The following is a 25,317-nucleotide window of genomic DNA, read 5'->3' on the forward strand; positions in this document are numbered from 1 at the left end:
TATCCTGCATTCTGCAGCCAGCACATGGACTGTTGCCTGCCCCCAGCCTTGCAGATGAAGTGTCCTGGTGTGTGGCATGGTGCCTTTCTTGGCTTTGGGCACACTCCTGCTTCACAACTGCATTGCATTGGGCTGGGTGCTGGCAGGGTGTGCTGGGAAGGCTCTAGCTTTGCCATCATCTGGCTGGCTGCAGCCCTTACATCAGTCATTACTATTCCAGGTTCTTTTTGTTGTTTGTCAGAAAGATGCGTTCGACATCAGCGTTATAATGCATTGTAAAGACATTGTTTAGTGAGCTCTTGATGGCCCTGGACTTACTCTATCGTATATTCAGAAGAAGCTGTAAGGCAAAGGCTCTTTGAGAGTGTTGCTTCAGAAGTGGTTGCTTGTCCCCTGTGACCAGCAGCCATTAAAGAAGATTCTTGTACGTCCCCTGTAGCCTAAGTAAAGCATTGTGTTACAGCTGCATGTGTGATGTGGAAAAAGTGCAAGCAAGAAAGCTTGTGCTATCCAACTTTCTAGCCTGTTATGAAAAGCCATTTTTGGAGGAAGGAGATCAGAGATGTAGGAAATGTGTGCATGACCCTACTTTTATTTTATTTAAGAAGCCGTGTACTGCCCTTCAGTATGGTTACTTCTTCAGAAAATGGGATGTTGTCAGGCAGCCCAGGTAGCATCCTCCATTAAATCCACCAGCGTGTCGGTGCTGGGGACTGCTGCTTTGTCGCCAGGCTGCTGCCAGGGCACCATCTGAATTACACATGGGATTGTGTTATCTATCTTAGGTGCTTATTAACTTCCTTGCCAGTCAGGCTATTTGCTTCTTGTTCTCTTTTCGATTGGAGCAATAAAGGTTTTTTTTTGTCTACTTTGCAATCTGGTTTAACTTGACAATCAGATGTTCTCAGTGATTTTTGGTTTTTGTATTTGTTATGCCTTAAGAAAGTCTCAATACATCCCTTTCTGAGCAGCATATATACTAGATATTTCTGGAGCTGTCTCTGGTGTAGCACATTGCACCTGAACAACTGCATTGCACAAGAAAGCTTTCAGGGCCTGAAACCATAGTACTCACACTTGTATCTGCTGTGTGTTCCATAAACAGGGCTTTTCTTTTTCACGCGTCTTGCCACACCACAGGGCAGAGCTCAGCTGGTGTGTGAGCACTGAGTGCCTTGGCTTGTAAGACTGGAGGATCTGTGCTGCACTGCTTCTCATTGTCACAGCTGCTGGTCTGTGCTGTTACGTCACATGTTCTCAAAACCTTTCATCACGTCTGAAAGATGTGAAACTTTTTCCTTGTGAGGGTACAGCTCTCATGATACCAGAAACAGAATGTTGGGTTTGGTCTTCTTTTCCTCTAGCAGCTTCACTGTCAAAACTACACAAGCAGCTCTTCAGTCTCATGCTGGTATTTTTGCTGTGCAGAACATTTAGGTATACAGTAGGCAGCATTTTGGAAGAAGGAAAATTAGGGAGTAAGGGATGAAGAGCTTCATTCAATAGATTCTGAAGAGCTTCAAAGCAGTTTGTAACAGTTAGCAAGGCAGTGAAGCTTGTCAGCATAAACACGAAGTGTCGTGGAAGCCCATGTGCCAGTGTGGTTTTGTTAAGAAAGTATGGGGGTAAAGGGGCCAGAGAGGTGGGAGGGGTTGAAGCCCTCTGTTTGGAAGGGCGCGGGGACAGCCTCACCTGTCCCTGGGCAGAGGGCTCAGTGCCTCAGTGGGCTCTGAGGGCTCTGCAGAACGCAGCACCCAGTTGGGCACTTGTGAGGGTTAATGCTGTTCATCCAGGCCTAAGGGGGTTCGGCCAGCAGAGGTGCCTGGTGTGGTGGCTTCTGCCCTTCAGAGTGGCCTCAGAGTTGTTGTTTAGGGGAGTTTGGCAGCTGCTTGGATAAAGATGAGAAGATGCACCTCTTCCTGTTGCACACAGAGTATCCTCTACCCTCAGAGACCCTCTGAGGAAATTGATTTGAACAAAACAGTGTTTTGAAGCTCTTCCTTTGACAGCACGAAGCTGGACTTTTCAGTTCTCCCTGTGCCTGCATTTGTGAAAGCAGCATGGTTGTGAGCAGGACCGCGCAGTGCTGCTGTCCTGTTACTGCTGCCTCGGGACGGGCCAGGCGAGGAGGAACAGTGCCTTTTATCCTTAATGTACCTTTGATGCAGTCACTCTGTGGAGCTTGGATAGAAGCTGGTAAGGGGGAAACACAGAATCAGTGCCATTTAAAAGCCACTTGTGTTTTTTTTTTCATTTGGATACTGTTTGTATGAAATATCATTTAGATTCTAGGCTCGTTGCCAAAAGCTGCGTTGTTGATGTTCGATGTACTTTCCATTAGAGCTCTGTATTGGCAAACCGCTTCCTAGCGCTGCCGGCGTCGGCAGGGTGGGTCGTGCCAGGGCGCTGCATCCCCGCTGGGGCTGTGCCACTCAATGCGCCCTCGCGCCGCTCTGTGCGAAGCCCGGCTGGGTCGATACCCACCGTGTGCAGTGTGATTCCTCCTGACCCAAACGGCACACGGAGTGTGGTGCTTGTTCTGCTGTCACAAAAGCCAGCTCTTGCTTCTAAGCTTCCTACAGGTCAGACTGTTGTGTCACCCCTTATGTGCCGCTTTTTACCTACTTGATGTGCTTTCATAGAAGATTGTGTTTGGAGACTCAGACCTCCAGCTGCCCGTAAGGATTGGTATTTCTTTGCAGGTGGGTTAGCACCTTTGATGTACCATGCTGATCGCATGTATCTCAAAAATGCAGATTTTGTACATACTGTTTTCAGTTTGGCAGAGATGTCAAAATGTCGTCACCACTGGTAATTAGATACACATCCGTGCTGGTCTCCTTTACAGGGCTAGAATTGTGTTGAGTCCAAAAGAGTTACCTGGAATACCAAATCTGCTAAGGGGCCTTCTGGAGGAGCTGCAGGGCCTGCCCTGGCTGCTTGCTCTCTCAGGGAGATCGAGAAACCAGAGATTGGTAACAGATGAGCTCTGTAGCAGCTTTGAGGGGATGCTGATCTCATAGGAGGCAGGAAGTTTAAAGCCACCAGAAAGAAGTGGATATTTTCAAAAGTGTAACAGTGAAATTTATTTCTCTGAAGTGTAGTGCTTGCCAAAATGGACAGGTTAAAAAAAATACTTGCCGGTACACAAAGCATTACGCTTCTGTCTGCACCATTTGCCCGTGTTAGTCAAAGATTGCAGATGTAGAAAAACTTAAGATTTTAAGAAATGTGGCTCTTATGTATAAACCTTCCCTCCCACCCTGTGTCTGTGTTTGTATGTGGCTCTCTATGTCATAGAATCATAGAATGGCTTAGGTTGGAAGGGACCTTAAAGATGACTGAGCTCCAGCCCCTTACTGTGGACAGGGTTGACAGTCACTGGATCAGGCTGCCCAAGGCACGTATGTGTGCATGTACACACTGTATTCGTTACATACTCACATTTTGGTCTTCAGCTTTATTTATTTTTTTTTCTCACTTCTTCCCAGCCCTTAAGGGAGCCAGAATGCAGCCTCCTGGGGCACAATGAGCTGCCTGTTTACAAATCCTGCCCTTCTGTTAGGATAGGGTAAGCAGTGTTTGCTCAGCAGCATGGAACAAAAGTTCAAGGAGAGCTTAGGGAAACGTAATGCTATATTAGCAAGCTTATCTCTTAAAAAGTGGTTTGGAGGGGAGAAAGAATAGGGTCGTGTGCATCTGAAGAAAATGGTGAAACTCATGATGTCTTGGTACAGCAGCAGCAGTCAGGACACCTGCTTAATGGCATCTGAGAGTTCTGAGTTTTCTGGATTTAGTGCTGAACTCAAGTTTCACATTAGGCAAGGCTACAGCACAGCCCTGGCTCTTCCTACTGGGATTTCCTGGTGTGCTGTGAACACCAACAGCTTCGCTTGACATGCTGGCCTCTTCCTTTAGAGCTTTGTCTTCAAAGTGCTTATTGGGAAACCTACAACTATGACTCCTGATGCAAGCTCTCAGCAGTTAGTCCTGGTTGCAGCTTCCGTGGAATTTAGGATGAGAGCCCACAGCAATGCATGATAATAAGCTTGAGTAGGAGCTCAAGTATGTCTCTGAAAGGAATCTGCTTAATGATTTAAGGCCCTGCCTTGCTAACACATACCTTGGTGGGTGAATAGGGCTATTAGGCATGCAAATTTGTGTGTGGGTTCATGAAAATGGAGGAAAAGTAAATATTATCGTGCAATTTGAAATGGGCAAATAGAGAAGAGTAACCAGTAATGGAAGTGGGGATGAGGAAAATGTATTCCAGAAAACGTGCCTTGGGACAAATTCCCTTGCAGGAACATGACTGCCGGAGCTTGGTAGTGATGGCTACAGCCAGCTGGGCCCTGGGGGCATTGCGGTCTGAGTGCTACCGCAGTGCTGCGTGTGTTTCCAGTGTGCCAGGCTGATGTGGGAGCAAGCTGTAGGGCTGTGGGACACAGCAGGCCTCCCCTGGGCCTCCGCTGCTGTTGCAAACACACAAAGCCGCGAGGGCAACTGCCGTCCTGCTTCGTGCAGCCACAGAGCTGCAGGCCTCTTCTCTGAGCACAGGGGCAGCCCTGTGTTCCCATGGCTGGCTTGGGCATGGGGCACCAAGTGGTGCCATGCTGGTATTTGCCTGCTTCTACTCACACATACTCGCTCCAGCCTCGTTCTTCCACTGGAACTTTTGTTTGGCCACTCCTTAGGGCTGTTTGTAAGTTATATGGACATTAGTGGTCTTTGGTGAACCAATTCTCTAGTGTGTTGCACCTGAGTGAGCTGTAGGATGTGCTGCCTGCTTTTGGCCTGGTTTGTTAAGGGGGAACTTCCTTGCTGCGTGCCTGGGAGAGCTACTGAAACCAGGAAGGCTCCTTAGCACAGGGCTTTGGGGTCACTTATGTTTCTCAAGCAGAGAGAAGTATCAGGAACCTTGTGTAAGGGATGTGTTGCTCAGTCATGCTATTTGGAGGCTAACTGAAGTTGCATCATTGTGGTGGCAGCCTTGTCTTCCGATGGCTGTGACTTGAGTAATGCAATAGATGTTTTATAGAGGTTTTGTGAACTTCAAGTCCCTGAATTGTTTCTAATGTTGCTTTTTGAATGAGAGTGAGCCCATGGTCCTGATTGTTTGTGACTGCTTAATGGATTGGTTGCACAGAGCTGGAGGGAGCAGGTGATGTGCTGGGTTGCACAACCATCAGGAAACTCTTCATGCACAGCTTTGTTCTGGAGTGAGTCTGGATGCTAGTAACAGTTAGCAGACATGTAACGTCCTGTTCCTTGAATGAAGCGCTCCTCTGCTGGAGATGAGGCGACCTGGTGTGTGTGTCCTGGATGGGCTGCTTTTCTGTACGTTTTTCTGTTGTAATATTGACAGAAGCGTGAAGTAATCACTTTTAAATATCTCCTAAAAGCAGTTTAGTCATGAGGGGAAGCAGAAGACATTTTCTTTGTAGTAGCAGATTTCCTTGTGTGATTGGCTAATGTGTGACTGGAAATGGGAGAGCAGCTCTCCTTGCTGCTGTGAACTGATGTCACTTAAAAGAAACCACTTCAACTCAAGTCTGTCCAGTGATGGGGTTAAAAATCAGTTTGCTGCTTGAGCAGGTACTCTCAGGTCTGTTATGTCAAACTCTGGTCCACTGGAGAGCAGTCTGAAATGGAGTATGTATTCTGGGGTGAAAGCAAACCAACTCTTCTGTTTGTTTTCCTTTTTCTACAGGACAGATTCTGCGTCCCAGATGAACTACGAAAATCCTCCACCTTACCCTGGCCCGTCGGCCCCTTACCCACCCTATGCCCCACAGCCGGGTGGCCCTCCTGGCCCCTACCCTGGCTATCCACCCGGGCCAGGGGGGCCGTACCCGCCAGGCCAGCCAGGCTATCAAGGTTATCCGCCGTATGGATGGCAAAATGCACCTCCGCCTCCAGGACCGGTGTATGCAGATGGGCCTAAAAACACAGGTATGCCTAGCAGCAATGGTGCAGGGTGATTGTGACCCTTTCTGTCTTACAGATGCATGACCTTGAAGCTTTTGGTGGAGCTGGAAACCTGTTTGAGGGAGGTGTTCTGATTATATCTTGTTTTACTGCTATCTTTTGCAGCCAAGCCTCTAATAGTTCTCTGATTCTTTTGAAGATACTGCTGAAGGTTCTTTATGCTGATCCCTCCAGGGAATCATTGCACTGACTTTGTTGTACATGCATTTTGCTGGCTCTAGGTTTCCCACAACTCTTCTGTCTGTCTTCGGATTGATAAAAGTTTAGCTGAAGGCTGTAAAGTTAGAGCTGTTGATATTCAAGTGTGCAGTACTTAATTAACATCTGTCCGTTTTGTTGAGCCTAGACATAGTTGTCCAGGTGATCTTGTGTGCCACTGGAATAGTTCCTGGATTTCTGTGTGTTTTGCTGAAGCTATAATTGTTGTTCTTGTTGTTTTCCCTTTTTTGAGGGGGTGGAGGGGATGTGCAGAACAAAACCACCAGGTTTCTAGAGAAGGGAAGGAGGACAATGTAACTTACCTTGGTAGGTAGCCGGTCCTTCCGTGTGCCACTTCCTCTCAATATAGCATGTTGATGTAAAGGGAATGCTCATAGCTCTCTTGGGGCTCATTGCTGTGCCTGGTGCAGGCTTGAATTGTCAGAGTAGGGCCACAAAGACAAGGAAGGAACTGTGTCATCTTTTGTATGATGAGAAGCTGGAGGAGCTGGGACCCTTCAGCTTGGGGAAGAGAAGGCTCAGGGAGATCTCCTCAATGCCTGCAAATTTCTGAAGGGAGGTGCTGAGAGGTCTAGACTCTGTCATACTGACTCCACTGTCTGGTTTCAGGTTTCCTCAGTAATAATGGTACTAATCCAGGCACCATCTATACCTTTGCTGCAGTGAATATTACAGATAGGCTTGAGCTGTTGAGAAGAGCCTTAAGTGCCTATGGCTGCCTTGGGATGCTGGAGGATGTGGCCAGAGCTGCTGACATGTCTGCTCTGTAGGAATTCATGTGGGCATCACAGAAGTGCTGTCTGACAGCTGCGGTTGAGGTGGAAGCTGCCCTCAGGAAGAATAGACAGAGGCTCTGCGTGTGCTGGAGGTGTCTGTTGTGGTCACAGGGGGTCTGACTCAGGAGTGGAAAGAAAACTAACACTTATGTCAAACCGCAGTCAGTGCTTCACTGCTAAGCAGTTCAGGTACTGCTATTGCTGTAAAGACTGGGGCTGATAGAGTGGGAATTGGAGCTGACGTCACCTGGTAGGTTGTCAGGGCTCAGAAAATTCCTCTGAGGCCTTCTCTGCTATGTGAGGCTGTCCTTAGCTGTTACTTATTGAGGTCATTCTCCAGATACTGTCCTACACCACTGGGGCTACGTGTGCTACTGCTTGAGGCCTTCTCAGGATTGGAGTTGATGTGCTTGTGCTGTGTTTTTGAGATAACTGTCTTCTGTACCCTGCTACTTTACCACTGTGTGATGCTCTGAGTGCACTGCAACAAAGTATGTTCAAGGCCCTAGTTATATGGGAAACTGGAACTTGAGATAGTTCCAAGTAGTTTTTCCACTGTGGTGAATCCAGAGTCGACACACATGGGTGGACAGACTGAACTGTGAAGGGATGTTTTCAAGAACCTGTTTTTTCAGTGTTCTTGATTACTGGCCTCAGAGACAACAGCATGTGCTCAGCTTCCTCTACAAAAGTTTCCTTCTCCAAAGGTCTGCCTCAGACTGGGGAGGCAGCAGCGTGGAGATGCTTCCTTCTGCTGCTGCCACACTTACTTGATGTAACCAGGATTTTCCCTGGGAAATGTACCTTGTTTGCAGTGCCTAACACCCACGTCTGGGTGCGTTCTGAGGGAAAAACTTCCTAGTCTCCCAGGCAGAAAACTGGCTTTGCTTACTGCAAGTAGCACTTTGCTGCTATAGTCACAGAGGGATGCTGTAGGAGCTGCAGGAAAAGGTGTCCTGTTGCTTTGGCAGATCTGCTGCTTGGAAAGCTGAAAGGATCCTGTATCAGACTCAGTAAGGAAACTGCACTGAAAGGTGTTTTGTTCAGGTCTCTCTGACTCGGGCACCTTTTAACCAGCACAAAAAACTGGCTGGGAAGTTGCAGAGGATCAGTAGTGAAATATTTGTCCAACGAGAGCCAAGGCTTATGCTGCAGAAGGCACAGTTTTGTATTAAACCTCAGCAAACACAGCTGCTGTTCTGCATGTTAACCCACAAACCAACCATCTAGGAGATCTTGTTTCAGAATTGGCTTCTGAAGCCATGTGGTCTCTAGGATAAACTTGGGAGTTGGTGTCTTGTGTTGCTTTTCCTGAATTGAATGTAATCACATAATGGCTGAGACCTCTGGAGGTCATCGGGTCCCTCCCCCTTGTAATAGATTTGGCTGAGACAGTTATCAGCCTCTGTGGAAACTTGCAATGCTGTGCTTTGGGTATGTGAGAAGAGTGGTGACAGCACAGTAATGCAGCTGGTGCAGAGCAGTGTTTGTGCTGAGTCAAGGGCAGTTCTGCTCCTTGAGCCGCCCTGTCAGCGTGGTGCTGGGCGGCAGCGCTGACCTAAACTGGCCAAAGAGAAGTTCCACGCTTTATGGCATCAGTAATAAAAGCTGGGGAGGGGGAAGGAGAGGGGGCTGTTTGGAGTGTTTTTTTCCTGAGAAACAGTTGCACGCGAGGAGTCCTGCTTCACGGGCAGTGGTGAATGTCTGCCTGCTGTTGGAAGCAGCGAGTGAGTTCTTTGCGCCCCACTCATGCATGCAGCTATTATTGCTTTGCCCAGCAAACTGCCTGTATCTACACCAGGAGCTCTCCCTGTACCTTTGCTGTTCTTTCCCCCACCCCACCTAGGGACAGTGAGCAAGCAGCCGTGTGCTGCTGAGCTGCTGCTGGCTGGTACACAGCAGCTCTGCTTGAGCAGGGCGTCCCATGGCAAGGGACAAAGATGTTGCAATTAAAAGACTTTAATGACAACGAGCTGCAAATTGTAAGGTTGCTCCCCTCCATTAAGTTCTTATTGCTGACTCATGGCTGACAGTTAAACAAAAGCAGGACTAAGTGTGTTTTGCATCCAGAGTTTTCCATACAATTCTTAGCACCTGTATGCCTGTGTCTCCTGTAATGTGTTAACCTCCCACATTGTAAGGAAGGAGCACATCATTTTGTATCTGGGGGTGATGTCCAGATGTCAAAAAGGCGGACTTCACAGTAACAACTGCTATGGTCGCTATGAGTGTTTTGCTGAATTACCAAAGAAAAAAGCAAACTGTAGAAGATATGTCAAGAGTGAGGATGGAACTTCCAGACAAGACTGTACAAAAAGAGTGATGGGGGGTGGTTGTTTTTATGCCTCGTGCATAGGTAAACTGGTGCACAGATGTGGGTTGGAGCATCTTCATAAGCTGAGTAGCTCACAGTTCAGATTGCATATCAGCAGCAGAATTTATCAGTAGGTTTATGAACGTAAGAGGAGCTTCTGGGTTTGTTGCTCCTGAAGCAATAAACATGCCTGAAGAAGTGATTCTGAAAAAGCCTATAAGGTTGAGCACATGTGAGAGAGAAGTTTCACTGGGGCCTTCTGCCTATTTTTAGCCACTTGTAAATATAAACCCCACAAACTAAATTCATGTCAGTGGGGATTTTTTAAATAAAAATAAGCCTTTTAGTTGTAACTAGGAGCCGAGTATTTTTAGCATGTGGGATGCGTGTGTACTCTTCAGCATATTTTTGTTTCCTAAAACATGCAGGAGCCCCACGTGCTGGAGCAGTGCACTTTGGTTTCTGGAAGAAAGCAGTCATGCTGTGTATTGATTGATACTGATGTATTTTTTTTGCTTGATCTTTGCTTCTTTGTGGTGCTGTCTTCATCAAGGTGTGGTTTTATTGCATCTGCCCCTGTTGTAACACTCAGCACTTTGTGGTTCTGTGTGTTCCACAGAGCAGGTAAAAAATAAATAAAGTGAAGGGTAATTTCTCAGTGGAATACATTGTTTGCTTACGTAAAAGAACATTTATGAATGTGTAAAATGAAGTCAAGGCTACAACTCTTTTTTTTTTTTTTTTTTCCTGCCAAATCTTCTCCTTTTCCTTGATTCCTCCCCTGAGCCCCCGTTGTTCTTCTTCCCAACCAGCCCATCTAACACAAGGCAAACCTGTGTTCTGTGACAGCTTCGTAGAAGTCTTCTGAGAGAGCTCTTGGTGGGGCTTCTCTTAATGGCTGCCTCCAGCAGCATCTCATATAGAGCTGATAGCCTGAAAAAAGCTGATTTTTAAAGATCCATTACACTGATGCTGTAAATCTGTACCTCTTACGGCAAAAGCTGTCACTGTAACTGAATCAAAAGGTTGCAGGCTGGCCTGGTGTGGTGTGGCTGCTCAGCTCCAGCAGTGTTCCCAGTCAGGTCTCAGGAGGGCTGCTGTGTGCTGTTTTGTCACCTGAGTGCACATTCTGCTCCCCTACCTGAGTTTTCTTAATGTTACAGTTTAAGCTACTCCAAGTCATATTCTAGGATTCGTTTATTTACACTGAGAACTAGGAAACCTGTTATGCTTTAATGTTCATGCTTGAAGGTATTGTACTGTGTGGGCAAGCTCCAGGGTTGGCTCTTCTGCTGAGCTGATGTGGAGAAGCAGTCAATTATCCAGCTTCAGTGGATCCACAGGTAGAAATAATAACTGTTGAGGCACTTTGGATCTGGATGTTTTCCTTCTGGTATGTATATGTAGGTCATCGCATATACATGCTGTCAGAATCGGATGGTAAAGCAGCATTTCTGTGGTGGCAGTCTCCAGTGGTATACCTGTGTCTTTCAAGGGCTCATGGCTGGCTTGGCTTTTGGATGGGAGCTACACAGCTTGATTTCTAGCTGTAGAGGTGCTTTTGGACTTTTGGAGCCACCCTCCTATCCCATTTCCCCACCAGTATTTTAATTAAAGCATTAATTCAATGTCAGCCAGCGCATGGGAAGAGGTGATAACCAGCAGGTGCTTCTTTCTCACTCTCAGTTAGAGGTGTGGTATAGTACTATTGCTGATGATGTGCTTTAAAAAGAAGCATAATAGAGCAAAGTATGAATGACATCCTTTATTCATGGCTGTGAAGGCACTGTTTGATGTTAGCCATTTGCCCAGCTCTCATCTTTTTACTTGTTTCCCCCAATTGATCCATAACACTGCATTGGGTGTGGGAGCCAGGCTCTGGCAGCAGCCCACCTTCCTGGTGGCAAACAGAGCTCAGCACTGCATTTCACCTATTGCATACACAGGGAAATAGGATTTCTGCAAGTTGATGAGCAGCAGTGATGCTTGGGGTGATAAGAGCAGCAGGCTCAGTGATGCAGCCTGCCTCCTAAATGTTTGGCCAGCTGCAAGAGCATGCAGGCCAAATTGTGCGTTCTTCCTCTTTGCAGGTCAGTGCTGAGAGGAAGGAGCTGCAGCTTCTCCAGCTCACCCTCCAGATGCCTTTCAGTTCCATCATCCCCAGAATAAGTTTCCTTAGAAGGCAGCGTGAGGAGCTCCTCAGGCTGTCTCTCTGCATGTCCATCACAGAATGGCCTGGGTTGCAAAGGAGCACAATGCTCATCCAGTCCCAACCCCCTGCTGTGTGCAGGTCGCCAACCAGCAGCCCAGGCTGCCCAGAGCCACATCCAGCCTGGCCTTGAATGCCTGCAGGGATGGGGCATCCACAGCCTCCTTGGGCAACCTGTTCCAGTGCCTCACCACCCTCTGGGGGAAAAAACTTCCTCCTAATATCCAACCTAAACCTCCCCTGTCAGTTTAAAACCATTCTCCCTTGTCCTATCATCATCTACCATTGTAAACAGCCATTCCCCTTCCACATTATACCTCCCTTCAAGAACTGGAAGGCCACAATGGTGTCTCCCCAGAGCCTTCTGTTCTGCAAGCTGAACAGGCCCAGTTCCCTCAACCTTTCCTCACAGCAGAGCTGCTCCAGCCCTCTGCTCACCTCAGTGCCTCCTCTGGACCCGCTCCCAGAGCTCCACGTCCTTCCTGTGCTGGGGGCCCCAGGCCTGGACGCAGCGCTGCAGATGGGGCCTCACAAGAGCCGAGCAGAGGGGGACGATCACCTCCCTCTCCTGCTGGCCGCCCCTTTTTAATGCAGCCCAGAACACAGCTGGCCTTCCGGACTGTGGCCACATACTGCTGGCTCATGTCCAGCTTCTCGTCCATCAGGACCAAGTCCTTCTCTGCAGAGCTGCTCTTAAGAAGGTCTTTCCCCAGTCTGTATAAATACCTGGGATTGCCCTGACCAAAGTGCAGCACCCTTCACTTGGCCTTATTGAATCTCATTAGATTTTCATGGGCCCACTTCTCCAGCCTGTCCCTCTGGATGCTGCCTTTCCTTCCAGTGTGTCAACTGCACTGCTCAGCTTGATGTCATCACAAACTTGCTGAGGCTGCACTCGGTGCCATTGCCTGTCAGTGATGAAGGTGCTGAAGAGCACCGGTCCCAAGACTGACTGCTGAGGGACACCACTTGTGACACCTGCACCCTGACACAGAGCTGTTGATCACAGCCCTCTGCCAATTCCTAATCCATCCAACAGTCCAGCCTTCAAATCTGCATCTCTCCAATTTAGCAAGAAGGATGTGGTAAGGGACCATGTCAAAAGCTTTGTACAAGTTCAGGTAGATGACATCCATCGCCCTTCCCCTGTCCACAGAAGCTGTCACTCCATCACAGAGGGGCACCAGATTGGTCAGGCACGATCTGCCCTAGCTGAAGCCATGCTGGCTGTCTCCAGTCACCTCTTTGTCTCGCATGTACCTTAACACAGCTTCTAGGAGGATCTGCTCCATGATCTTCCCAGGCACAGAGGTGAGGCTCACCAGCCTGCACTTCCCTGGGTCTTCCTTTCTCCCTTTCTTAAAAATGGGATAACATTTCCCTTTTTCCAGTCACCGGGGACTTGACCAGACAGCCATGACTTTTCAAATATGATGGAGAGTGGCTCAGCAACCACCTCAGCCAGCTCATTCAGACCCCTGGGATGGATATCATCTGGCCCCATGGACTTAAACACATTCAGTTTCATGAGGAGGATTCAGACTTGTTCCACTGTTACAGTGGGACAGAAACCATTCCATCATCTGGAGGCTCATGTTCTTGGCAGACACAGGAAGCCTGACTACCTGTGAAGACTGAGGCAAAGCACTCATTGAGCACCTCAGCTTTTTCTATGTCTGGCAAAGCCAGCTCCCCATAACCTTTCATTAGAGGGGGAACACTCTCCTTGGCCTGTGTCCTCCTGCCCATGTACCTGTAGAACCCCTTCTTGTTATCTTTCACATCCCTCAAGTTCAGCTCTATCTGTGCCTGGGCTTTCCTAATCCTATCTCTATACACATGGACAACAGCCCTGCGTTCCTCCCAGGATACACAACCCTGCTTCCACTTTCTGTGCGTTTCCCTCTTTTCCCGCAGTTTCAGCTGCAGGTCCTTGCACAGCCACCACGGTCGCCTGCCTCCCCTGCTCGACTTCTGCTGGGGCATGGAGAGCCGGTGCGCTCTCAGAAGGGTGCCCTTAAAGAGCTGCCAGCTCTGCTCTGTGCCCATGCCCTTAAGGACACATTTCCCAGGGGATCCCACTCAGCGGTTCCTTGAGCAGCTGGAAGTTCGCTCTCCTAAAGCACAGGGTCCTAACACTGCTTTTTGGCAGGCCTGCATTCTTCAGGATCACAAACTCCGCCAAGGCATGGTCACTGCAGCCTAGGCTGCCTCCAGTCGTAACCTCTCTGATGCTCTCCTGGTTTTTGTTTGTTTGTTTGTTTTAAATATTTATTTTATTTTTATCTGAACCTCCTGAGTGCGTTCTGTGTGACAAGTCTGTGGTGCTTTGGGGAGTTGGTTGGTGCCTGCTGGCCTCCTGCAGAGCCTGGATACGTGCTGCCAAAGCGATACTCTGCTCCTGGGCAGTACCTTGTGGAACCCTGTGGAACCCTTCCTGGTGCAGTGTGGCCCCGGTGGGTTCTCACTTGGTGTGCTGTGTAGTCATTGTCCTGCAGCGTGTGGCCTGTGCAGCTCCCTGACAGCTCAATCAGCTGCTCTCAGGGTGACTGCAAGGAGTTTTTAGGCTTGCAGCAGAGAGGAGAGACTTTCCTGTTCTGGTGGATGTGGTCACCTGGTGGGGTGAGCTTGCAGTGATGTGGGGATGTGTCAGTGTGCTCACTAGCTCGTGCAGTACTTGACATCTGCTCAAGGAGCAGAGCTGCTTGGGCTCAGAGCTGGGGGTCTGGGAAACTTTCTTGAGCATTCTGCAACTTTGGAAGCTTTTTGGCTTGAAAATTGTATTTTCATCTGACTCTGACATGTTGAGTCTGCTAAGGCATTGCTTGAAATCTGAAAATGATGTAGGTAAGGAGAGCTCATATACAGTGAAAGCCTGTGGTCAGGATGGAGGTGGGGGACCAGGGAATGTGATGTGACAGGCACAGAGCTGTTGAGCATGTGTCCACAGAAAAGGAGCACAGAAAGGAGGAGAATGCTGAAAGGTGCTCTGTGCCCAGGGAGCTGCTGGACATCATGTATGTGCCCCAGCTCTGCCCAGGAGGCCTCGTGGACATGGGAGGAGGTGTGGGGTGGAATGGAGCCCTGGTGTGAGCCACACGCCAGTTCCGACTGGAGGCCTAGGACCCCTGTTTCCCAGGGGTGCAGCCCCTTCTTCTGTGCTTGGTGCCAGCATGGGATTTTCTGCAGGATGTGCTGCAGTCTGGGAGCTCTGGTTGGGTCTTCTTTCCTATGGAGTGCACATCCTAAGGGGTGGCCCAGGAACACAGGATTTCTGGTCACTGCCCTGTCTGCGTCCCTGCTGGTAATGCTCTTGTGCTAACTTCCTCTGTTCTGTCTCCATCTGGAATGGAAGGACTTTGAGAAAACTTCAGTACCAGTGTGCTGAAGGCTTTTGCAGATGCACAGACAGTAACGATGAGCTGCAGCCATCAGAAATCACTGTTAAAATAGTGTTACTTTTCACTGACTGTCTGAACAAACAAAAATAAAGCTCTTCGTGCAGAAGCAGCTTGTGACAAAGCTGCTTTAATCACAAATGCAGAAAATCTTATTGTCCATTTTCTACTGAATGTTTTCTCCTCCCAGAGCACTAATGAACGCTTCTGCTCCGAGCAGCTGTCGTTATGGGAAGCAGCTGTGCAGATCGTGTTGGAGATTTGCAGTCTGCAGCAGTGGTGCTCGGTAACCGCTGGTTGCCTCCTGGGGCGCCCAGCGCCGCCTGATGCGTGCAGCAGCGCAGTGCTGAGCTGGTCTGTGCCGCGGCCGTGGCTGGAGATGAAGGAGCAGCACCTCCCTTCTCCCTGGCAGCCGTGCTCGTGGGTGCCTGAGGTGCGGTTTGCTGAGTGCCCAGGTGCTGTGCCTGAAGTACCTCAACAAGGGCCGGGGCCTCAGGCATGAAGCAGCGTTTGGAAGGGCTCGTGGTCCTCCCAGCTCTCCAAGGGACTTGCCATGCTGGTGAGTTGGTACCTTAGCAGAGCAGCAGTGTCCGTGGCAGCGAGGTGTGGGTGTGTCGGAAGAGCTTGTGGCACTGTGCCTCGATCCATGTAGGTTCCCCGAAGCGCTGGGGTAAGGAGCACCGGAGCCTAAGGTCACTGTTTTGGTTTATGCCAAACTGGGTGAAAAGCAGTGCTGGCACCTTTCCGTTCTGGAGCTAATGATTAACGTATCAATGAGGTATGAGCAGAAAGAAAATGTGTGTGCTTAAGATAAAGGAGACTGTACATGAAATAACAAGGTATTGTAGTATTTGTTCTAAAAACAGAGTGGGAGGTATTTGCATTGGACTGTGCAGACTGGTACTGCGTGATTACAGGGAGCGCTGCCACTTGGGGCAAGCATGATTCATCGTGGTCTGCAGTCGCTGAGGTTGATTAGAAGGTGGGAGGTTCTGCTCAGTTCTTACCCTGTCCCATCCCATTCTACAGAGAGTAGTAGAAGTGGAAAAATTTGAGCCTTTGAAAATCAGACAACACCTAGGAAATGAAAACAGAAAAAAAACAACTCGAGTGCCTCTGAAAACAGTCGCTTCTGTCTGTGCTGTGAGTTGGACCACCTGTCCCAGAGTACTCATGGGCTTATGCTTATAGTGGGAAGACTTAGGTGCTGTGTGGGAGATCCTCGGGTGTCTGACCTTGGGCAATTATTATTGGGCATGAAGGGGCTCATGAAGTCCCCATAAGGTGTGCCACAGCCGGGTGGCTGCAGCTGGGAGGCATTCCGCTTTCTGACACAAAGCATATAGAAAACAGCTGGTCCCTAGGTGACGTTTTGGGGGTTGGTTTTAGTCAGCAGTTCTTGCAGCAGCAGACCTGCTCCCTGCTGAAAGACAGCTGCTGAGCAGTAGGAGTGCTGGGAAGCCACCGGCTGATGTCATCCGGGAGGGCATCGATTGCCTTGTGTCACTAACGCTGTGGTTTGGGTATGGGTTTGTTACACTGCCTTGTGAGTGCCCTGCTATTAGGGGATCCTACGCACTGAAAGTGGTGCCGATGCACAGTCCTGGAGGAGCGGGGCTACGAGGTGTGCTTCTGCCTTCCTTGCTTTCACTGTGTCTTAGCGCTTTGAAGCTGATGTTCCGCTGCTCAGTGTCCAAAATCATTGAACTGGTGTTTCTAGCTCAGTGAGAGACTTTGCTGGGAATGGTTTATCTACTCTTCTGTTGAACTGCTTTTTGCCCCATGCATGCTGATAGCTGCAAGTGAATAATGAGCCAGCCTTCACCTTGAGAGTGAGCCCTGCTCCCAGCTGGTTGCTGAGAAAAAGCTCCTTAACATCAGTGATACAGCATGGTTGAAGTCTCTGCAGCTGCCCGCCTGCTGCCAGCTTTATGCCCACCGCTCCAGTAGCTGCCAGCACTGACTTGCAGGGATGGGAGCAGAGAGGTACTGGCCTACTTGTGCTGAGCAACAGAATCCATCTATGATCCAGCACAAGCAGGAGCAGGGAGCTGCCATTGTGTGGGCCCAGATATGCGAAAGCCATTTTGTTTAATATTTCAGCAAGCGTTTCGTAAGAGCACTTTATGCGTGTTTTGAACATGCTTTGTCACTACGTCCTCAACGCTTGGCTGTAGTTTAAAATTTCTGGTGGATTAAACGTAAATAGTTCAGGCAAACTCTCCTTGTATGCCTGCAGTCCCGGGCAGCTTGCTGTATATAAACCTCCTCAGGCAGCCGTTTCAGCTCTGCTTCGAGGCGGGGATGGTTATGCAGTGCTATCCTCCAGTGAAACTGCATACAGTGGATACTTTGTGAGTTATAAACACACCAATAAACCCTTTATTCGTTTGAGTGCTGCAGTGAAGGAGTTGTCAAATGATACTCTAACAACGGCAACTTTTTTGCATCCTCACACTGAAGCAACCGAATGTGGAGCAGCCGTGCAGGCAGCCCAGTGTGCTCGAAACGGGCAGGGCAGATGTCCTGCCTGGCGTGACAGCATGGGGCCGTGGCCTCCTGCCTGCAGGTGCCATGCAGGGCTGCTGGTGAGCAGGGCCTGCCCTTGCTCAGGGTGAAGCACCAGCTGTGTGCTGCCAGCCTGGGAGCACTATCCATCCCAGCTGCTCCAGCACCCAGCTGAAGGGATGCAAGGCAGTACCTTCAAAGCAGTGTAAGTTTACACGGATCAGATTTGGGGACGTCACGTGCTGCAGAGCTTTTTCTGGGGCACAAGAGGATGTGCTGTGCTTGCTGGTGTTCTCCAGAGGACGGGCAGCCTGCTGCCTTCAAGTTGACAGAACCCCAGGGTTGCCAACACATCCTCCTTCCCCGTGTGCAGAGCAGATCTGGTTGTCTCGGGGCAGCATGGCCCTCGGCTCTGGGTACATCGCCGATCCTGCTCTGAAGCGGGAGAGCTCGAGCTGCACTGTGCAGCAAGCTGGCCTCCAGCACTGCCTCTGCTCGCAGCACTGGGAGCTGCTTTGGGAGTTTGACAAGCAGCCTGGGAGACGTGGCTGCAGGCTCCGAGGGGCGGCAGGAGCTGAGGACTCTCCTTTTCCATGGGGTTTTCCATTCTGGCAAGGAGCTCTTGCCCTTCCTATGTGCCCTTCAGCAGGCAGTGTGTGCTGCTCAAGAACTGCATGTCATCTTTTTGTACTGGGTTGCTTGTTAATGTTTTGTCTTTGCTCATTCTAATGGAACCCTTCTCAGAGGAAACAAAGGCACCAAAAAGTTCAAACCTTGTGGATCTGCCACAGGAAAAAAAAAAAAAAAAAAAAAAAGCTTGAAGGCTTTTCCCAGCGTGAAACTTGGCTCCTTCCTTCAGTCCTTCCAAGCTGAACTTGTTCAGCTACTCTCCTTACTGAATAGCGTGGTCCCGCGGCAGTGTCAGCACAAAGGCACGGTGTGGGGCAGAGTTCGCCGCCCATCACAGCTCTTAGGCCACGCCTTTAGAGGGGATGTGCGTGTGGTCCACCCTTATAAAGGAGTGAAAGAGGTCCCTGGAGAAGGCCCGGAACGCCGAGCTCAGGCTTCGTTGCCCTGGTTCTGCTCTGTCCTGCAGTGGCGCACCCTGGCAGCACAGCCCCAGCCCCACGTGCAGCCTCCCCTCGCTGGCCCCATGGCTGCATGCTGCCCGGGCCCCTCACCCCAAGGGACAGGAGGTGTGGGTGTGTGCGTGAGCTCTGCAGGGGTGGCAGGGTCACGGGCAGGCTCTGTTCCTGGAGGAGCAGGGCACTTGGCGCACCTGTGCCAGCACAGAATGTGGCTGCCTGCTTCCACCCTGCCATTGCTGGGCCAAGGGCAGCTTTCAATGGAACAGCGTGCTCATATGTAGCTGTAAAGTCAGGGACAGAGGAGCAGAATGGATTGTAGTGCTTTGGCTGAGACGTGTGGGCACTCTGCTGGAGCTTGGCTGTGCTGTGTCCGTGTGGCAGGAGATGCTTCCTCTCTTATTGCATCTGGTGAGAGGGGGGCTGTCTGAGGCTGGGGATGCAGGCTGTAGCCTGAGGGTACATATCTGGTTTTTTTTTTCTGGGCTCTGCTGCTCTGTGCCCCACCTTTGAAGTGCAGTGGTAGCAGGATGGAGTATCACCAGGCTGATAAGGTGCACCTTTTCCTGCCCAGACCTCTGCTTGTCAGCCCCGTGCGTTCAGCCACCTGGAGCGCTGGCTGCCTGTATGTCTCATGCAGAGCATAACAAACAGACCCAAGGAATGTTATGTGCCTGCCTTCAAATTGTGCTGTGGTTTCAGGTGTGATCTCCAAGCTCAGTGAAGAGGAACCAAAAGGAAGCAACCTGACTCAGTGTTGCCAGCGTTCAAGTGCACTGTAGCTATACAAGTTGGTATCCTCTGGTCCTTGTCAACTTGTACTAAAATTCTATTTTAAATTTCTTTATTTAAAATTTCTGTTTGTGTATGAAAGTGACCCAGTGGCAAGGAACCCACCTGCATTTTTTTCCAAGCCTTCTTACTCCATTCCCGTGACTTTTGTCTCCTTATATGAGTGGAGGTGGCAAAGTTCTGTGATGAATTCACTGCAGGGCACAGCTGAGTGCATCTGTGAGGTTGGTAGCACTTTTGGGAAAATGCATTTAAGGCAGCTCCTGCTGCTCAGCACCGTTTGCTGGGAGCACTGACAGCCTGCTCCATCCCCCCTTCATAACAACCAACATGGAAATGAACAGGACCAGAGCACTTCAAGTGCATGTAGGATGGAGAATGAGCAAGCCAAATTCAGAGTGCAGTTGCAGGGCTACAGTCTTGTTGTCATGTAGTGATTTAACACTGATGGGCAGCTAAGGACCACCATACCACTCTGACTCTCCCTCCTCAGAAGGTGGAAAATATAATGGAAAAAAAGCTCATAGGTTGAGATAAGGACAGGGAATTCACTCACCAGTTATTGTCATAGGAAAAACAGACTCAGCATAAGGGAGATTAATGTAATTATTGCCTATTGATAACGACTAGAGCAGTGTGAACTAAAAGCAAACCAAAACACCTTACTCCTATCCACAATCTTCTGCCTCCTCTTCTGAGTGGTGCACGAGAACCAGGAGTGGGGGCTGTGGGCAACCCAGAACATTTAAGTCTCTACCAATTTCTCTGCCCCTGCTGCACATGAACGTCTTCTCTGCACAGCGCCTGTGGACTGCAGGGGACAGCCTGCTCTGCCATGGCCTTGCTGGGGCTACAGGGAACCTCTGCTCCGTGCCCTGCAGCACATGCTGCCCTCCTCCTGCCCTCACGTGGGTGTCTGCAAGGCTGTTTCACTCACATTTCCCATCCCCTCTCCCTCAAATACCACAGCTGAGAAGTCCTTTTCCCTTCCTTAAGTCTGCCTTCCCTAGCGTTGCTCATGCTGCAGCCCTGGCAGTGTCTGGTCCCTTTGGGAGCAGCAGGAGCGCTGCTTTGACGTGGGGCAGTGCTGGACTCTGCTCACAGAGGGCACTCCGCAGCCCCCCACTGCCAAACATTGCCATGGTGCTCACAGGGATGTGGTTGGGTGGCTGCCGTGGCTGTGGCTGGTGTGTTGCCATGGAAGGACAGGCTGCAAAAGTGGAAGTTTCCCTCTATGTGAGAGAACAGCTGAAGTGCGTGGAGGTTTGCGTGGACATGGATGAACAGTCAGCCAAGAGCTTATGGGTTAAGACTAAAGGGAAAATAGAGATAGGTGATATTACAGCGGGTGTCTACTATGAGTCACCTGACCGCATAAAACAGGCAGATGAGGCCCTCTATTGGCAGATAGGAGCAGCCTCATGTTCACCAGCTCTGGTCCTCGTGGGGACTTCAACCACTCCAATATCTGCCGCAGCAGGAAGCAAGCAGTCCGGTTCCTGAAATGCACTAATGATAAGATCCTTCTGCAGATGACAGGAGCCGATGGGGAGAGGTGATCTTATGGATGGTAGCTGCCAGCAGAGCGGGTTTTGTTGGAACATAAAGGTCAAATGCAGCCTTGATTGCAGTGACTGTGAGGTGATGGAGTTCATGTTCCTTAGATCAGGGAGAGTGGTGCACAGTAAGCTCACAACCCTGGATGTCTGGGTAGCAGACTTTGGCCTCTGAGGGTCTGCTTAGAAGAGTCTGCTCGGATAAGGCAGAGGGACCCAAGCAAGCTGGTTCATGTCTGAGGGTCACCTCCTCCAAGCTCAAAAGTGATCCATCCCTAAGAACAGGAAGTCAGGCAGAAGTGCCAGGAAGGCTACAGAGATGAACAGAGTCACAGAAGAAAGAACAAAGAGCCTGGGCGGAACACTGAGACACTGTCTGAGCACCCAGGGATGAAGTTAGGAAGGCTAAAGCCCTAGCAGAGATGAATCTGAACAGGGATGTTGAGAAGGGCTACTCCAAGAACATCATAATGAAAGGAAGACTGAGGAAAAGATTGTGTCCCCGTCCAGAGAGCCCCGGGCAGGCTGGAGCCATGGGCTGCCACAAAGCTCCTGCGGCTCAGGAAGGCGGAGGGCAGAGCCCTCCCTGGGGGGAACAAGCCCAGGCCCCAGGACACGGTGGGGCACCCGGCTGGAAGCAGCCTGGCAGGAAAGGCCTGGGGGTGCGGGGGGACCCTGAGGTGAATGCGAGTCAACAGTGCGCCTGTGCTGCAAGGGCCAAAGGTGTCCCGGGCTGCGTTAGGCCTGGTGCTGCCAGCAGGGGAGGGAGGTGGTGCTGCCCCTCTGCTCAGCTCCTGTGAGGCCACAGCTGGAGAGCTGGCTCCAGTTCTGGGCTGCCCAGGACAGATGTGGGGCTACTGGAGAGAGGCTAACGAAGGGCCGTGAGGGTGATGAAGGGGCTGGAGCACTTCCCCTACAAGGAAAGGCTGAGAGATGGGACAGTTGATCCTGGAAAAGAGATGGCTCAGACGGATCTCATCACTGTCTATAAACACCTGAAGGCAGGTGCAAAGAGGACAGAGCCAGGACAAGAGGCAATGGGCACAAACAGGAGGCTCCTTCTGGCTACTGTAGAACACCTGTGTATGCACAGGCAACCAGCATTGGCACAGGTTGGCCAGAGAGGCTGCAGTGTTCTCCTTGGAGCTGTGCAGAAGCTGCCTGTGTGTGGCCCTGGTCACCGGACCAGGGTTTCCCTGCCTGAGCTGGGGATGTGGCAGATGGAGCTGGAGGTCCCTGCTGGCCACAGCCACCGGTGGCTCTGTAGGGACAGGGAAGCAACCCCAGCTCCCCATTTGCACAAGCAGTTACACAGCTTGCACCTCCTGGCAGGAGCAAGGGAAGATGCAGGGAGGCTGAAGAGCCAAGTGAAGGGGGAACTGCTGTGTGCTGACAGCAGCTGCCCCTCACCATCGTTGTCTCTGAGCAGGGAAGAGGAGGCGGAGGGGTCAGTGATGCTGAGCTGGGGAGAGGGAGGAAAGGTGTTGAGATTACGTTTGTCTTTCTCACTACCCAGATTTACTTTAATTGATGTTCAGTTAATTTTTCCCATCCCTGTTGCTGAGCTGGAGGCTGCTCCCAAGCTACAGAACGATGTGGGCCACCTCTGGGCGCCGCGGCCATTCGGGCACCGACTGATGGCTCTTCTGTCCCCGCAGTGTACGTCGTGGAGGAGAGGCGGAGGGACGACTCGGGGGAGAGCGCCTGCCTGACGGCATGCTGGACTGCGCTCTGCTGCTGCTGCCTCTGGGACATGCTGACCTGAGCCGCCAGAGCCGCCGTACCTCTCACGAGTGCTATGCAGTCTCCCCACTCCTTTCCTGACTCCTTTCTGTTACTGTAATCAACGCTCTGCTTTGCACAGCCAAGAGTTCCTGTCTGTCAGTCCTAGCGCCTTGTTGGGGTGGGGGGGTGCACTCCTTTATTTTAGTAAAGGAAAATCCCTTTTTAACATTTCTAAAACTTTTGTTGTAACTTTGAAGAATGTGCTCATGGTGTATTTCAGCCAAAGGCATTCTGATGAAATATTTATCAGTTGAAATTTTCCTAGTCCTAGAAAAGAAGATATACGCAATAATTAAAGCCAACAGTTGATTTTATTTGCTAAGTCCCAATTGTTTCAATAAATCTGTCCCGTAGAGGGTGTGCTTTCCCCATCACTGTCTCTTCTCAGCCTCCTGCGTGCTCTGACTGCAGTGCAGCAATGCTGGACTCAGCTTTGAGCAGTTCTGCTGCAGAAATATGTGCCTCTGCCCCTTGCTGGGGCCTGGCATACAGCGTCTGGCACTGCTGCTCCCAGCATCTGTGGGGTTTCTGCAGAAATCTCTTGCGTAAGCTGTGGCAGTGCAGTGAAAGCAGCCAGGGTGGGAAGGAGGAGGATGGAGTGCCTGCTTCTGACAGTACTGACCACTGCCCTGCGTGGGGCTGTCCCATCAAGCCCTCTGCTTCCTCAGGGCCACTCCTGCTATGGCATGCTAAGAGGGTGAAGATAATTTTGGAAGGGCCCCTGCTGGGACCTGGGACCCTCAGACAGGTCCTGGAAAGACAGAGCTGAGAGGAGGCAGCACCAGCAGTTCCTAGCTGTGTGCTGATCCATCACTGCTCCATCATGGCACTGCTGCAGAGTCTTGGCTGCAGTAGAGGTAAATAAGTGGGTAAGAAACAATGGATTAATGTAGTGCTAAGAAACTGCCTGATATGATGAGGAGAAATCGGGCTGACAGTGCTGGAGAGGGCTTCATCAGGACTGCAGCAAGCAGGTCAGAGCCTTCCCTTGTGTCATGCTGGGCCAGCACTGGGCCTGGGCACTGGGGAGAAGCTCAGCCCCAGCTCTGTGCAGAGCTCCCCTGCCCAGACCCGGTTTGCTCTGTGTCCAGGGTCAACACGGATGAGCACCTGAACAAGGGTGCTCATGATGCACCCATCCCATCACATTTGTGCGGGGCTGCCAAGCAGCACACCAGTAGCCAGCTGGTGCTGGCGGGCAGCAGTGCTGGACATGGGCTGGAGGTGAGATGCAGCAGACACAAATGCACACACGTATGCACAGACACCAACAGGAGTGGCCCATACCACACAAGTGCCAACAGCAGGGCTGTCTCACACTTATTGCACAGGGCAGATGGCCAGCGCCCAGGCATGGTGCTAAGGCAGGCAGCGTCGCGCCCGTCCAGCGCAGCTCAGCCACAGTGACATCCCAACAAGCTGCTGGTGGGAAACCACTGAAAAATCCCATTAACAGCAGCCAGGAGCAGGGAGAAGTGGGATGCAACTGGTGCAAGTTTGCTTTGATCACACTGTCCACCAATGGGGGCGCAAGGAAAGTAGGATGTCCCCAAGGGCACCCACCCCAAGTCCTGCCCCTCCTTTATTCCTCAAAGCTCAGCAAGGAAGGCAGCTGCCATATGACAGAGGCAGCTGGCAGACACAGTGAGCCAACACGGGCTTTGCAGCAGGGTTTTATTAGATCTGCCAGGTAACAGCCATCACAGCAGAGCAGTCAGCATCACCAAGAGAGCAGCACAGGTCCATCCGTGGCCCAACAGGAACTCACATCTACTGCGCCCTCCGGGCCATCAGCATCTCCCTAATGTTATCTTCTGCTTCCTTCACGCTCCGCTCCAGGTAGGACTTCTTCTGCTGCAAGACAGAAACCCAGGGGAGAGTTAATGTCTGGCCTGGCACGGGCAGCAGTGAGCACGTCCAGAGCAGAGCCCCAGCACTTCTGAGGGTGCAGGACATGCTGCTTCCCCAGCAGGGAAGTCATTCCCAGACGCATCCTGGAAGTGCCAGCATTTTGCCTTTCTGGCTGGGCTGTGGTCACATAGACAAGAATTTTGTTCCCTCTGAAACCTCCTCAGAGTTGCTGGGCTGCATCAACAGCAGAGCTACAAAGGGTCTGCTAAATTAACTGCAGCAATAAAGAAAAGGAAATGAGATCCCATCATGTTTGGAGTCCAGAGATTAATTTATGCACCACAACTTGTGCTGCCATCAGTGCCACTGAAACCCCTTCACACTCAGGTTAAGAAGGTTCTTTCCCAGCTAGGCATCCTCAGAAACCAGACCCTCCTTTCTATCTGCTGCGTGTTCAGAAATCCCCAGCTGTCACCATAGAACGTGTGTGTTTCTTTAATCATCTCTCATTATCCCAGGCTTGGCAGGGAAGCAGACCGAAGCTGTGCATCCTAAGATAGGAATTCAACAGGCAGCATTTTTTCCTGCTAGTCTGGGTTCTCCTAGGTGACTGGAAAATCTGCACTTGGCTCTCCTGACTATTTTCTCTGGGTTTCCAAACAACAGACACAACAGTCTCTCATGGGTGCCAGGCCTGCAGAACGCATTTCTGTCCCCATGCTGTCCCAGAGCTGCCCCTGGTGCAGGGCACACCAGTGCCTGGTGCTTCAGCAGAGCCCACTGGAACCACTGCAGGCCACGCTCCCGAGGCAGCCCCGTCCATGCCTCAAGGGCTG

At 50.7% G+C, this 25,317-nt stretch overlaps 2 protein-coding genes across 2 annotated transcripts in view; one reads left to right on the top strand and one right to left on the bottom strand.

Moving 5' to 3' along the window:
* CYSTM1 (cysteine rich transmembrane module containing 1) overlaps positions 1-23,001 on the top strand; it is a 62,554-nt gene extending 39,553 nt beyond the window's left edge. The window contains exons 3-4 of the mRNA XM_052684455.1: positions 5,711-5,952; positions 22,504-23,001. Of these exons, the coding sequence (XP_052540415.1) occupies positions 5,711-5,952; positions 22,504-22,610 (349 nt within the window). The 3' untranslated portion in view covers positions 22,611-23,001. The remainder of the gene's footprint in view (positions 1-5,710; positions 5,953-22,503) is intronic.
* Positions 23,002-24,287: 1,286 nt separating this feature from the next.
* PFDN1 (prefoldin subunit 1) overlaps positions 24,288-25,317 on the bottom strand; it is a 28,664-nt gene continuing 27,634 nt past the window's right edge. The window contains exon 4 of the mRNA XM_052684544.1: positions 24,288-24,484. Within this exon, the coding sequence (XP_052540504.1) occupies positions 24,401-24,484 (84 nt within the window). The 3' untranslated portion in view covers positions 24,288-24,400. The remainder of the gene's footprint in view (positions 24,485-25,317) is intronic.

This window comes from Tympanuchus pallidicinctus, unplaced genomic scaffold (genome assembly GCF_026119805.1).
Source record: "Tympanuchus pallidicinctus isolate F22 unplaced genomic scaffold, pur_lepc_1.0 scaffold21, whole genome shotgun sequence".
Classification (NCBI taxonomy): Eukaryota; Metazoa; Chordata; class Aves; order Galliformes; family Phasianidae; genus Tympanuchus; species Tympanuchus pallidicinctus.